This window comes from Electrophorus electricus, chromosome 12 (assembly GCF_041902795.1).
Source record: "Electrophorus electricus isolate QZ-2024a chromosome 12, ASM4190279v1, whole genome shotgun sequence".
Lineage (NCBI taxonomy): Eukaryota > Metazoa > Chordata > Actinopteri > Gymnotiformes > Gymnotidae > Electrophorus > Electrophorus electricus.
Window position 1 is genome coordinate 14,680,592 of NC_137508.1, and position 14,361 is coordinate 14,694,952.

At 36.0% G+C, this 14,361-nt stretch overlaps 2 protein-coding genes across 2 annotated transcripts; one reads left to right on the plus strand and one right to left on the minus strand.

Moving 5' to 3' along the window:
- Nucleotides 1-8,422: 8,422 nt before the first annotated feature.
- plek (pleckstrin) lies at nucleotides 8,423-12,557 on the minus strand. The gene is made up of 9 exons (XM_027023848.3): nucleotides 12,404-12,557; nucleotides 11,432-11,587; nucleotides 11,148-11,329; nucleotides 10,153-10,244; nucleotides 9,627-9,811; nucleotides 9,369-9,473; nucleotides 9,063-9,146; nucleotides 8,890-8,962; nucleotides 8,423-8,696 (listed from the first exon to the last, which is right to left on the minus strand). Exons 1-9 carry the CDS (start codon nucleotides 12,443-12,445, stop codon nucleotides 8,557-8,559), a joined length of 1,059 nt encoding a protein of 352 aa, XP_026879649.2. The 5' UTR covers nucleotides 12,446-12,557; the 3' UTR covers nucleotides 8,423-8,556.
- Nucleotides 12,444-13,574, plus strand: cnrip1b (cannabinoid receptor interacting protein 1b). The gene is given in 6 exon segments (XM_035531621.1): nucleotides 12,444-12,449; nucleotides 12,873-12,973; nucleotides 12,975-13,040; nucleotides 13,175-13,190; nucleotides 13,192-13,335; nucleotides 13,410-13,574. Coding segments are annotated over 6 exon segments (498 nt in total).
- The last annotated feature ends 787 nt before the right edge of the window (nucleotides 13,575-14,361 follow it).

The window sequence follows — 14,361 nt, forward strand, 5'->3', positions numbered from 1 at the left end:
TATTTCTCATTGCGTGCGTTTATATATTACATAAACATTGGCATTAAACCTAAATTATTAAGGCCTGATCTTCTACATCATTTACAAATATGGATAAGTTAATTGAACCTGCAGTCAGCTAGCTAGCTGGCTGGCTGGCTAATGCCTAACCTATCTTACCTACGAAGGCCAAACACTACTACGGCTAGTTAACTTAAAGTAACGTGCATTTCAAGCAGATTTCTTACTAACGTTTGTTTGTTTATGATATCACTCTTAAAAAAAAAAAATCCAAGTTGTACTCACAACGGCTGGTTGTTTGTTAGTTTTGTGTGAATTGACTGACTAAAATGTTATTCAGGATTAAATTCAGATTGTTTAGGTTTATTCAGTTTCATTTGCATTGTATGCTATTTAAACTTTGGAATGGAATAAACTACATATGTTGCTCTCGAATATCAGGTTAATTGTTCTTTTCTATAGTTCGTAGGGAATCTTTACTTGCTATTTCTGACTTGCCACCTATTCTTCTGACCTTTTATTGTATTGCCCACCCTAGTAATTCCAAAGATTTAGTGCTAGAAGCTTCTATTTGTGCTTCCACGCAAGACAGACTACAGCAACAAGTCCGCACTACAGCTTGAACCACACTGCGTAGGCGCTGACTGAATAGGAATGATAACGCTGCATGCAGAACGGCCTCAGTTTACAAGGTGCCCATATCGAGCCATGGGACCGAGGAGACAACGTGAGACGAGCACTGGGGAAAGGATGCCTGCTCACAACACTTACATGCTGGTGGTGTATGAAAAAAAGAACACATCACAACCAAGAGCCATGAAAAGAACTTCAACACGGTATTGATATGAGCAGAAAATGGCTCCCTGCAAACACTGTTCCTTTACCAGAAACAACCCTCACCATGGGCTACCTGGGTGAGTTGTGCAGCCTCCATCTTCCCTGCTACAACAAACAGGTCCCATGCAAAGCATTCCTAGACACTGGCCCATCATTTTTCACATGCCATGCACAGATTTTAGAGCACCACAGGGATAAAAGACACTATTATCTATATTCAATAACTACTAGTAAGATCATTATAGGTATATCATGTTTATTTTTAAAATAACCGGATGAAGGCTAAATAAAATTAGGTAGCTAACTCAAGTTCAGAAGCACCCTTATCATAATTAGCACTGATACTGCTACTCTTTTCAAACAGACAGCTGACAGAAGGGATCAAAAAAAAAAAAAAAAAGAAAATGGGGCATTGACAGGAAGGCCTACACCTGACATAAATAAATAAATTAGCTGATATGTGAGAATTAAAAATAACATTAGGTGAAGCTATCCTGTCGATGTGTAGCTATTTTGTGAATTGATCTAACATTCTGATAAATGCTTTACCAACAGGCAGCTAATAACATACTTTCATTACATAATGTTAATCATCATATTTGACTGAAAGTTGTTGTGTGTGAAAGTTCCACAAAACATTTGATTGAAAAAAAAAATAAATGAATGAAAATGGTTACACAGCCCCCTGTCTCAGTATTCCTAGCCAATGAAGCTAACACAAGGGTTCCTCACTACATTCTCCAGAATTCCCAGGGGAGGTCATCATCCCTGGAATACTGAATTGGAACACCTGTTTTCTCCTTCTCATCTCTATTTAAGGCCTGTGTTTTAGCTGTTTGAGCAGTGTTACTGTGGTTTTTTGTTTGTGTGTGTATTTACCAGTTTTGTGATTACCTGACTGGTTTTTTTATTATTATTTCCCTTTTGTATTTGGTAGCCTTCTAGACTGCTCTTTCTGGCTTTGTTTTTGGACTGTTTTGGCTTCTCTTTGGATGTTTCTTTGCTCTAGTAATCTTATGGTGTTCTTTGTCTTGGCCTAGTTTTTGATTACATTCTTGGATTGTCCCTCAGCCAATAAAAACGCTATTTGGCTGATCCATACATGTCTGGCACATCTTGCAGAATTACAATTGCATTTAGCATGTTTTGGAACCTATGAGTCTCTCTGTTTTGTTAATTTGCATTTCCTCTCAGTCCATAGTTCAAACCTGACTTACCCGTATTGTAAAATGGGAACACATCCATGAGATAAGAGGGCTCAATTCCTGCATCTTCAGTGTTTGATCTTTGGCTCACATGTGCAGTCTTTCTCACAGCTGGCATAAGTGCATGTTGCCTGTTTGATAACAAGCCTAAAATGAGCTTTGTGCTTCCCTCTCTGCTGGCATATTTTAACCTTTCCTTCTCTGTAGTACTCGGTAACCAGTTGGGAATTCTACACCAGTCCCAATGCTCTGTATGCTGTATATTCTGAGATAAAATGAGGATAGTAAATAGAAGTTTTCCAATGGGAATAAAAGACCTAGTTAAAGCCAGTGGTCCATCAAACTTGTGCAGAGACATTTTGAATATGACCTTTAGAATATGTTGACTGGCTCGAAGTCTGAAGAGCCAAATGTCTAAAACCTTGTAGAAAAAGCATTTTGAGAGTTGCCAGAAAGGAAAATGTTCAAGTTACATTTGATAGGTATTTTTCCTGTGCTTTTCACATATGTTCAGTTGTCAGCTTTTATAGGACCACCCTATTATCAATCTGGGGGGGAAAAAACAGTAACTACATGCCTCACTATGCTTAGATGCATGACAGACGTAATTAAAGTTATTAAATTCAAGTTCAAACTGTAACTCCACTGGACTAATGCTTATGTACTAGGGGCCTATTGCCTAGTCTCATACTCAGCCAGTTAAGACAATGGTAAGATAATGTAATTCCTCACTATTGCAATGATCTGATCTCAAGTCATTGCAATCCTTACATCATACTGATAGAGATGTAGGAGACTTCAAAAATTCCCAGTAGCTCGTGTTTGGAACAACTACATAAACCGTCTCATCACTGCCACAAAATCTGATTTCTATATATTCCAGACCATAAACAGTGAATGTATAGGTGTGGCAGAATTTGGGAACATTTTGTTTTCCCTAATAAATTTCAATTATGGCTAGATGTGTTTTCTTCTCCAGACTGACGTTTGACTATTTGCTTTTTTTAAATGCAGATCTGAGGCCATAATTACAGTACTGGTGCTCATATTGCAGAAATGAGTGCTAGATTTCACTGCACAACTGAACTAGCAGTACATGAACATTTGAAGCCTCAAGGTCATAAAGGCTTGCATCTGTATTCTCCAGATACAACAGCTGCAGTATGTGTTCGTTATGTGATGGTGCGAGTTTATGTTACTCATTCAACATGCACTTGCACACAAATATACAAAAAGGAATACCAAGATGATTCTTAGAGATCCTCGGTTCAAATGTTAGGGGCTGAAAAGTTTTGTTTTACTTTAAAGTTATACCACAGGAGAAAGAAAAATATTTGTAGCTACTGAAATGATCAGAGAACATGAAAAAGAAATGACAGTATATATGATGCAGAATCTCAAAGAAGCAGTATTCATACTTTAGATAGGCTCTGACTAGTAACTAACACTATTAATCAGTTTTTGTGCAGTTTTCTGTTTTGGAACTGTACAGTAATTTGACTGAACCATAATTTATAGTATATTTATACGTTTGTATTGTGTTTCACATCTAGATACTATGAAGGAAAAAGAATATCGATGTTGTGTTTTTGTGATCTTACAGAAATGATCATTTAATTTAATTAATTTATGTATTTATATTTATTTTATTTATTGCAAGACATGGTATACAACAATTTCTCTGAATAATTTTCCCACCATATATGAAATTCTCAGTGAAAAAGAAATTAGTTTTTTAATTGCTTTTTCAGTACATAATTACAAACTTGTAGTATTTGTGCTGGAACTCTGTGTTGGTCTTGGACATACTTTCATATCTTGTATTATTTTCAATACATTTAGATCATTTTGAAAATTGTACATATTGGTTCTGTGCGAATGATAATGTCCTAATTCTTTATAGTGAGGTAATAATTATATCCTACACCAAGGAAATGATTTCACTTTTGAAGGTATCTTTTTGGGGGCTCTTGGTAGGCGGATTAGTTTGTAATTTCATATTCCCCTTTAAATTGACATGAAACTGGATAAATGCTATCATACTGATATTTTTTTTAATTTTCAGTTTTGGTTTTCAATTGTATTTAATTGTATTTTCAGGTGGAATTTATTGACCATGCACATCTGGAAGAGAAAAATGCTTAAAATTATGTTCAACAACAGTGCATGAGTTCAGAATGATATGATTGCCATCACTTCACAAAAAGACAGCTGAAATCTGCCTACCTTCAAGTTTATCAAAACTGTATTTGTTCCCAGTCATTTTGAACACTGAACGATAGGCAGGACACAGTGAAATGAGCGACGTTTATTACGGGCCAGTCTTTTATCATAATCCATGAAATGGCCTGATGTTGACATGTCAGAAATTAATGAGACATATCCAGAGTACATTAATTAACAGCACATGAGTGAAACAAACCAACATGAGGTTAAATGCGAAGGCAATAACACAAACAGGTCGTGATACACACAAACACACACACACACACACACACAATTACACATTAACATCAACAATAACCAGAGACAAGACACAGCTGGGCTAAATCGAGGGCAAGGAAAACCAATATACACGACAAGGCCCAAACTGAACAAAAACAGCAGCACATGGCAGACATTTTATTGGGGTTTGTGACGCTACAAGGGGGAACTATGACATCATTAAAAGGTTTTTGATTTGATCCCCCTGTCAGATGAAGATGAAAAATGATGATATATCAAGCGTCCCTTTCACTTCTTTAATGCAGTTAGGATAGGATTTTGAATGTCTGTGAAACAATAAGCTGTCTTGCTACCTCTTTCCATTATGGCGATCAAAATATTGTTTTCATTGAATGAGAAATACTGTGTTTAAAATTTAAAATGATTTATTCTAAGCCATGTTTAAACCTTTGCCAGTGGTGTCATTACATTGTTTATCAACTCCAGGTGAAACAGGAAAGGTAATGTACTGTTAATGTACTGTTAGACTATGCACTTTGCAGTAAAGCCCAGCTTTGTTCATTTGCACTATAAGAGGCTAAACATCAGCATACATTTATATGCTTTGCATTAATCAGACTCAAATTGTGCAGTCATCTGAACATGAAAATTAAGTGCTGCTTCTACTAGCTGTACAAGCAAAATGAACACTGAATCTGGAAAACCAGTGGACATGTTTCATCACCTCATTAGAACATAGGCTGAGGCAAGAGTCAGACTTGAAAAATTAATTGACAAAACTCGATAAGTTCAAAACCCATGAAGCCACTGTGACCTGGGTGCTTTTTGCATCAGAGCCTGATAAAATAGTGCATTACTGTGACTGTGCAATTTCAAGCTTATCCATTTTAAAATGGCATAATCACTGGAACCTTGATTAAACTAGAAAGAGATGATGAGATGATTATTTGCTGGATGCAAGAACTGGAAAACTGCAGGGAGGTCTTTTTAAATTAACAAGATGTCCTCCCCTCCTGGGCAGACTTTTTTTTCTTTATTTTGCTGCTGAAGTACCTTTGAACAAAATGCATCACTGGGTAAAATGCTGTACAATAATGGAGTCATTATTCAGTGAAATTGCACAGCCAGAAATGGCAACCTTAATTTTAGTAAAAGAGTCAAATAACCTGTTTCCTGGACATTGTAACAAAAGCTCACAAGCGGAAATATTTCTAATGACACAAAAAGTAGAATCAGACAGTTGTATATTATGGTCTGCATGGAGTGTTTACTAAAGTCAGTGCATGAATTTCAAAATGTATTGTTAGCAGTTAAGAAATATTTTGGGAAGTCAACAGGATATTCATAGCAGGTAAAGTCAGGTATAGTTGTCAGCAGGTATACTTGGCCATTGCACTGTTCTTGTAAATTCTGCTTGCCTCTAAAGTTTAATTTCTAGATGTTACAACTCTCTGTGGGTAGGATCAACTGGACAAAAAAATTTGTAATGGAATATTGGGGGAAAATTGTAGTAATGAATATGCCATGACAAACCGAAATAATATATTCGACATTAAGTTTGGATTAAGTGCCAAGTAAAGCTGTTCATGGCTCTTTACCAGTGGGAGAAGTCCCACTAAAGGCTGATGAACTTCAAAATTGTTCTACATGAGGCTGGTTTAAGTTCATGATTCAAAGACATTTGATCATGTCTCACTCAATAACATCCCCCCTTAATTCTGCCATGCTATTTTACTGAGTTACAAACCAGATTTACCTTATGAACCAAAATAAAGTGCTCACCAATATATGAAATTTCTTACCATGCAATATATTTCATATCTACTGATGTTAGCAGGGATGATCCTAACTCATGAACTGTACAAAATTAATTGTGAAATGAAACTAGCTTAAAATTAGATTTCTTAGTTTCTACAGCACTGACAACACTGTATGCTTCAAAGTTGTTTTAACATCCAGTTACTACACCATAATTAATTTTCTATAATAACTATAATAATTCTATAATAACTAATGAGAGTAAAACAATTATTTGCAAATGATTTTAAGATGCTCTAATGATCTACTACAGCATGATCTTTTGTAGAGTTTATCAAAACATTGCGATATTAAAAACAGGTTAATCATATTACAGTACTCAAAACATGACTAGCCAAGCATATTTGCTGGGAGCATTAACTAAACCTTCCATCCCCCCAGTTCATTGTGCTGCACAAATGCAAAATCTGACAAATATTGCCCCCTTGTGTTGGGAACATTGCAGTAGTAAAGTGACTTCCTTATAATGACACCATGGTATTAGTCATGTAAATTCACAATAATTTCATGACACTGTTCAGATAAAAAAAAAAAAAGTATGTGAAGGAGGAACTAATGTGATAGTGAATGAGCACTAATAACATTACCACACATATAACAATCACATTTGGCCAGTCATAGTTATGAAGAAATTTGAACTACCTGAAAGAAAGGACCAGGAGAAAGTGCATCAGTTATTAATACAAAAGTGCCCCTCGGTGCATCCTGTTCCGGTTCTTTACCAGAAAAAGTGAGAGCATGTGAGTAATGATGCAAAAGTTAAATGAGAAAATGACTCAACCCAAGGTGAGTCTCAGGTGAGGTGAGTCAAGGTGAGTCTTTCTCAGGGCCTAGCAACCATTATATTGACTCAAAAGATAAAATCAGACGGAAGACATCTGAAGGCATGGTGAAAGAAAAATGAATCCCAGAGAATCTACCTTCTTTAGGACTAATGTAGACCATGAGGAAATATACACTAACAATTTTGAGGATGTAAGCATGAAAACACATATTACACTGAAACAGAGGATGGGCTGCTGATGCATAATAAAAGTAATAAAAAACTATTTAAAAAAATACTTTTTTGGTGTAATTTTAAATCATTTTAGTGATTTTGTGCCAAATACTTGGTTTAGCCTAATAGGTTTACATACAAACAAGGCTACTATTTTAATAGAATTGATTATGCTTGTTCTGGTAGAAAAGCCAATTTTAAAAGGAAATTGACATTGTGATGATAGTCTTTTAAGTCCACATTAATAGTTGTGTAACACAGTGAGGTAATAATTTCCTATCTGCTAAATGCTCAAGGTTTGTACCCTACAAATGAGTTAGGATTTTCATTAAGAACTTTTCTTTTAAACAAAATTCTTAGGTAAAAATCCCTCAATTAGTCCTCTTTCAGTGTTGTTGGCTTTCCAATATGTATTCTTATCTAATTAGTTAACTTATTATAACTTGAGGCTCTTTAAGTATCCTGAATGGCCACTGTGCTTAAAAAGTGCTAAATAAATAAACATGCCTAGTTAAAGTAGGCAAACATACATCTCCTGTTCATTTCCACCAAGATGTTTTTTTATCTGAAATATGTCTTTGAACCAATTTTCATGTAACTAATTTAAGCAGCTTTTCCAGCAAGTGATAATATGGCTTCAGATTTTGATATAGTGTATACATCAATACTGTCAGTATGTATTTAGTCACAAAGGGAGAAGTGATGATAAACCGTGAAAAATAGAAACTGAATAGTCAAATGCTTATCAATTCAAATAAAAAAGTGAACACTTGTTCTTTGGTTTGTCCACTACCGTTTTAGAATTTCATATAATAGTCCCATTTTTTGGAATTTGATAAGGTAAGGCAAAAAATGATATACATATCTAGCAGTCTTATCATCAGGCACTGACCAAAGAGACATATTCTGGCAACAGATTAATGCATAACCACAGAGTGGCAGGAAGACTGACAGGAAGTGATGTGTGTAACAACAGAAAGAGGAAATTGCAGGACTGAGAAGATTTCAACGTTTTTCCACTCTTAGAGGCTTAAGAGGCCTATTGTATGTTTTAACAATGTGTCATAAATGTTACTGTGGTTAAGAGACACAAATATCTTATACACTGCTCCTCTTTCACTCCATTTAACTGTATTTAATATTATGTTTTTATGTGTATATTATTAAAATCTGATTCTGTGTTACATGAGTCCTCAAAACAATTATTATTTTCTTTGTTAGGATAGTTCATGCCACATTCAGAGGTTTTTACACTTATTTCCCAGACTTTGCTACTGCTTGGATCGCTTTGATCCATTCATTGCATTCTTCAGCTGTAGCGGCCTGCAGGTAGTAGTGTATCTCATCTGAAGTGATGATCTCAAAAAGATTTCCTTCCACGTCATGTCGTTTAGCTGTGGTAGTTGATAACATAATTTTAAAAAAAAATAAATTAATTGCTTTTGGTGATTCATGGAAGCTTCTAAATTTGCATGGCTGCTTTGAATCAATGACATAGTTGTTAGCATTACATTATGGAACTTTTAAATAATTAAAAACCTATGTGTTTTACCACTGATTAATGACTAAAGAAAAATGGTATCTTACCATCTGGCACATAATCCACTGCAGTCACTACTGATCCATGCAAGTGAATTGAACCAAGAGGGTCCTCCTCACCCTTAAGACAGACAGAGAGAGTGTGAGTGAAGGAGTGAGGGAGGCATACAAGGAATAGAATAATTCTTAAGCCTGCTCTTTGATTTAAGAACCTTTCTCACCTTTGTGGGGTCGTAGTAGTGGAGGTATGCAGGATCATCCCTTAGGATAAAATTTCTCACCTTCCAGTTTTTTCGAAGGTGACCCTATTTTTTTTTTTTTTAGTTAAACAAATTAGCCATCAATATCTGTTTAGTCACACTTCACCAGTCCCAAGAGGGAGTAATTTCAACCAGGAAATAGTCACACTTCCTCCTTGATCAAAAACCTCCAGTGTATGCATATCGATTTTGCATAAATGTGAATAACTACAACTTTTACTACCCCTTGCATTTCTGGCAGAGTAAAAGTAAAAGTCAAACCAAGACCTGTTTAAGGAGGCAGCCTTGTTTGACTTTGGCCCCTCTGAACTCTTCCTTCACAATGACATCATCATCACTGGAGTAGCCTTCACAGTAGAAGCCACTATCAGCCTGCAGAGGGGACACACAGTCTCTATACAAGCTCTCAAAGCCCACTTCTTAGCCTCCTTTACAACAACTCATACAAAAGAGTTCCATAAACTCCAAATGTTTACAGCGGTCAACAGCTCTGTATGCACTCTGGTTCCAGGTCAGTCCACTCACAAAGTAGTAAAATGCATCAGGCTGGTCCAGGAGTGTCAGGTCTGAGCTGTTCTCTGCGCCAGCTTGCGACAGCTCCCCGGCTGGCTGCAGGAATCCCTCATTCAGGAGTCCTGCGGCCACCATCAGGCCCTCTGTCCGATTCCTCACCTTCCCCTGAGACACCAGCCAGTCGATCACATTGTTCCCTGTCCAGACACCGGCACACAGCAGGGGTCATTCACAGGCATGGCAAAAAAGCAGTGCAAAATCTGTAGCAGTGTATCAAATCATAAATACAATTTAGAAGTGTGCTGATACAAGCAGTCAGTATGTGAATCAAGTCATGCTGACAGAACAGTATAAAAGAAGCATGGTGTAAATTTGACTTTGATGATTTCTCCACTGATGTCCAGTGGAGTGCACTGGAAGTTGCTTAAGTATTAGTGTCAGTAAAGTCTTTCCTTTACTAAGAATAGCACACACATTAGAAAGAATGTACAGACCACACCTTGGATCTTCCCTGATGATTTTATCTAACATATCATACCAGTGAAGCAGTGGTTGAAGACCTTCTTATCCTTTTCCAGCTTCATCTCTTTAATTCCTGCATCTTGGTCTTTCATCAGAAAGTACAGCTCACTTAAAAAGAACACATAGCATTGCAGGTGTCCAATAATTCGGCATGAATAATGGTCATTTATGAAAAGGTAAACATGTTACTTTTTAGGTGTTACTTTAATGTGTGACCATTTAGTTATCCTTGTTTTTGTTAAACCTGTTAAATTTTAGGAGTTTAGTAATAGTTTAAAAAGCATTTAGGGTGCCTTGCATTCAGCAACAATGATTTTGATTTTTTTTCAAAGCCACTTTAATTTCTTCATTTTCTTGGGTTTTTGACCCCAGTCCCTTTTTAGCAGTCTTTTTTTTTACATTCACCAGTAATCAGGATGTAGACCTTTATTGAAATCTGCTCAAAAAAACCTTGGTTTCTGAGCCATTAATTTTTGTAGCTTTGTAGTAACTTTTTAGTCTAGCTTAGGCTTGTGAACTTCATGCTGCTGTTCACAGTTTTACACTTTGTAACTTTTATAATTCTGTTGTTTGACCTCGGTGAGAGGCTGAAGCACACAAAGCGATGCAAGTGTAAAGCTTCTAAACCACGACTGCTATATCACCAGCAAACAAATCCAAAATGCAAAGACAAAAAGGAACTGAAAATAGTCAAATGGTCAGGCAAGCAAAACAGTAATATAGAAAAGACAAAGAAAATAAACATACAAACTAGGGCCATACATGGGAAGAGGATGTGATAAATGGTGACACAAAATGTTATTTTACTTTAAAATATGAACATATATCCAGGATTAAATTGTAGGAACTTGTACTATTATAAAATAGTACAATATAAAATAGAATATAAACTCTTGTTATCTTAACTAAAACACATTGAGTATGAAGCAATTTTACTGACCCAAATATATTGGAGGGCACTGTTTAAATGCAGTCTCATTTCCTTATATTTTTGCAGTCATAAGATTATACCTTAGGTTAATGGTTTCAGGCAATCGAATAGACCTCCGGGTAGATTTCCTTGCAAACTTCTTGCCTCCCTGCAAACACTTTATGGCTCTTTTGATGTCTTTTATCCAGAGTTCTCTTTCCTCCAGGTGAGTGGCTTGGAAGAAATGGTCCTGATTCTTTGCTATGCTCAGCTTGAACACAAACTGATTAAAAAATCAAGAGCACAATTGGAGAAAAGTAAGAAAAATAATAAGAAAAAAAGAAAAAGCTTTATACTAGAGGAGAACGTTTGTCGCACACATCACCATTCTTTTGCTGAAGTCCTGGCAGGGGTTGGTCAGTATGGCTCCTTTTAATGGAATCATCCCCTTTGGACTGCTGTCTGTCTTCTTCTTGTAAAACTCTATTCCATCATCTGCTAATACCACCCATACCACCTTCCATGAATTTAGTACAGTACCCTGAAGAAAACAATAAAGCCTCTAGTTTAAAATAAAACATACAAGTATTGTCATGATATAAAGCATTATAAATCATATGTACTATACACAAAGTATATGATGCTGGTATAGAAAAATAACTGAATATAGCTTAAATATTTATCTAGGTAATTATGAGGAAAAATGTCTTTACTCTCTGATGTCTTGTTTATTTAAATTTTCACTTAAACATATCTAGAATAATCTGAATGAAAGTTACAACAATAATAGCCCTTTTTCAAATAAATGTGTTGTATTTTTTTATTTTTTCTAAAATAACAACTTGTCACAAATGCCATGAAAAAGATTCATTCTAACAGTGAAATATTAGTCCTTCAAGACCTTTGTGCACCATGTTGCTCATCTGACTGCTGAGACACTACTCATACACCAGCACAAATACTTACACCACCAGAAATATTTTTATCTTAGCTGTGGTTGTGAAGGAAGTTACCACACAAATTATGAGCAACAGAGGCAAGGGGGAAGCATTGTTCTAACCAAACACTCATGCTGCCTAAATGTAGGCATCTCTCAAAAGAAAAAGTTACATTTTCACTGGGCTCCTATCCAACTAGACAAAGAAATCAGGAAGATAAAAAAATGTGAAAATCCAGTATGTTCGATTTGAAATAATACATGTCTCAGTTTAGAGTCTCGCATTGTTCCATCATCCTCGTCATTCAACATGGGGTCAAAATAAAGAGAGATTACTATAACCCATGTAATACCACACAGCACATATCAGATCTCATTTCACATTTCAATTTAAATTTTTAGTATTTTACAGAATCTTACCTTTTTGACTAGGTACCCCTCTCTAATGGTCTTGGGCTCCATGGGTGTCAGCAGTTCTTAGCTGTTTATTCACTGCGCTGTCTAGAGAGTGTGAGGACCACAGCCACAGGCAGTAGCTTTTGTGTTCACTGCTTGCATGATAACCCTTGTACAAAAGGGAAGTTACTCTACAATTATGATTCACACATTTCCATGGTCAATTATCAGATAACAAATGTGGCACATTCATAATGGAAAGTCTTCAAACATATCAGTCATGAAAATTAAGCATTGCTAAATAATATAGAACCTAGTTTCACTGAGATATGACTCTCTGCATGCATTCAAATTCAGTGTGTAGTGGACAAATTTCAGTCTGTGGTTAAAACAGTCTCAGAGATTAGACATGTCAAGTCACTTTTTACAGTTAAACTTATTGCACAACTGGAATGAAGTCTAATAGCCCTTCCCTACTCCACCAAATGCACAGAACGTCCCGCAACTGATTAAAATTGGAATTTCCTTGAAAACAACTACACACAATTGATCCGTATTGTTCTAAACGGATGGAACGACATTTGACCAGAGCAGAAGAATTATTGACCGAAATTAAGTATAGAATTGACGTGGTCATTAAACCTGGCGCCACTGAGGCTATGTATTTAAATGGAAAGCTTGTCCTTCCCCACTTTCCTCTTGTTTTCATCATGGTCATGGTTACAGCTATGGTTTTAGCAATAGTGCATATTTTGATGGTTGTTATTGTTAAGGAATTCATATAAATACCTTTAGATCCATGACTGTTGGTGGGGATAACTTTTCCCTTGGACCAGCAGTCCAAAGACCCCACATCAGTAATATATTCAGGAGCATATGAGACTGAAGGAGTAGCTCACACCAAAAGAGAGGAGAGGCAACCTGTCCAAGTCAGCATACAGATAAGCAGGTGTAGTGTTTCATATAAAGGGATTTACATGGTAACCAAACTAAGAATCCCACTGGACATGGCTTTCACCCCCCTTAACAGTTCAATCAGGCTGGCCTATTTGAGAATGTGTGGCAGGTAAAATTCTACAATTGCAACAAGAGAGACCACTGCCAGTGAGGAAACAGCTTCTGCAGCATTGAGTATGAGTGTAAACCCAATGAAACTTGTAGTTTGATGTCCATCAATAAAGAACTGTTTTTGTGAGAAGCAACCTACAGTCATATGATGAAATGTGGAATTAGAAATTAGATACCTGTAACTCTGTTAGAGAGCACATTATCTGGACACAGGAAATATCCATAGCAAAGTGTACATATGTATATTAGGACTTGTCAGTTAAAAAAAATGTAGCATTGCCCATTCTTGAGAGATGATATGGTTTGACTGACTGAGGTTCTTGTTGGTGTGATAATTAATCCAAAAAACAAAACAGAAATTCATGTTAGTCGAGGTAATTTATAATTTTTTAATTTCATGTTTGTCCATTTGTACTTGTACTGTCTTGATCTCCAGGTGAGAGTTACTGTGGTGGTCATTTTAAACACATTAGTCACATTTTCCTGATGAACATTGTAACAATGTGTACTTTAAAATTTGTGTATACACAGTTTTTTATAGCGCAAACGCTATAACAGTAAAATAGTATTGATACATTTTACTGGTTATAGTTAGTGTTTTCCTGCTGATTACGTTCAGACTTTTTTGTGTGTAAATTGTGTAATTTTGTAAAGTCAACCTAATAAACATTGTGTATATTGTGATACAACAACTTATTCATGCGTCTTATTTATATTTGATCATTGCCATTACTAGAGTGGTATAATTCTATGACATATAGGGGCAGTTCCCTGGACAGAAATTAAGCATAGTCATAGACTTATTTGTTTCTTTAATGCAGACTAACTCTAACTCAATTTTTGAGTTATGGATTAAAAGAGCCCTATACTTAGTCTAATATGCCTCTCCTTAATATTCTTGTATGATTTGATCT

Excerpts from the sequence above, each read along its gene's own strand:
- plek (XM_027023848.3), bottom strand. The coding sequence starts at position 12,445 with ATGGAGCCCAAGACCATTAGAGAGGGGTACCTAGTCAAAAAG. Across the intron at positions 11,330-11,431 it reads AGGACTTCAGCAAAAGAATG|TTTGTGTTCAAGCTGAGCAT; the intron begins GTGATGTGTGCG and ends TTTTTTAATCAG. Across the intron at positions 9,147-9,368 it reads AAGGCTGCCTCCTTAAACAG|GGTCACCTTCGAAAAAACTG; the intron begins GTCTTGGTTTGA and ends AAAAAAAAATAG.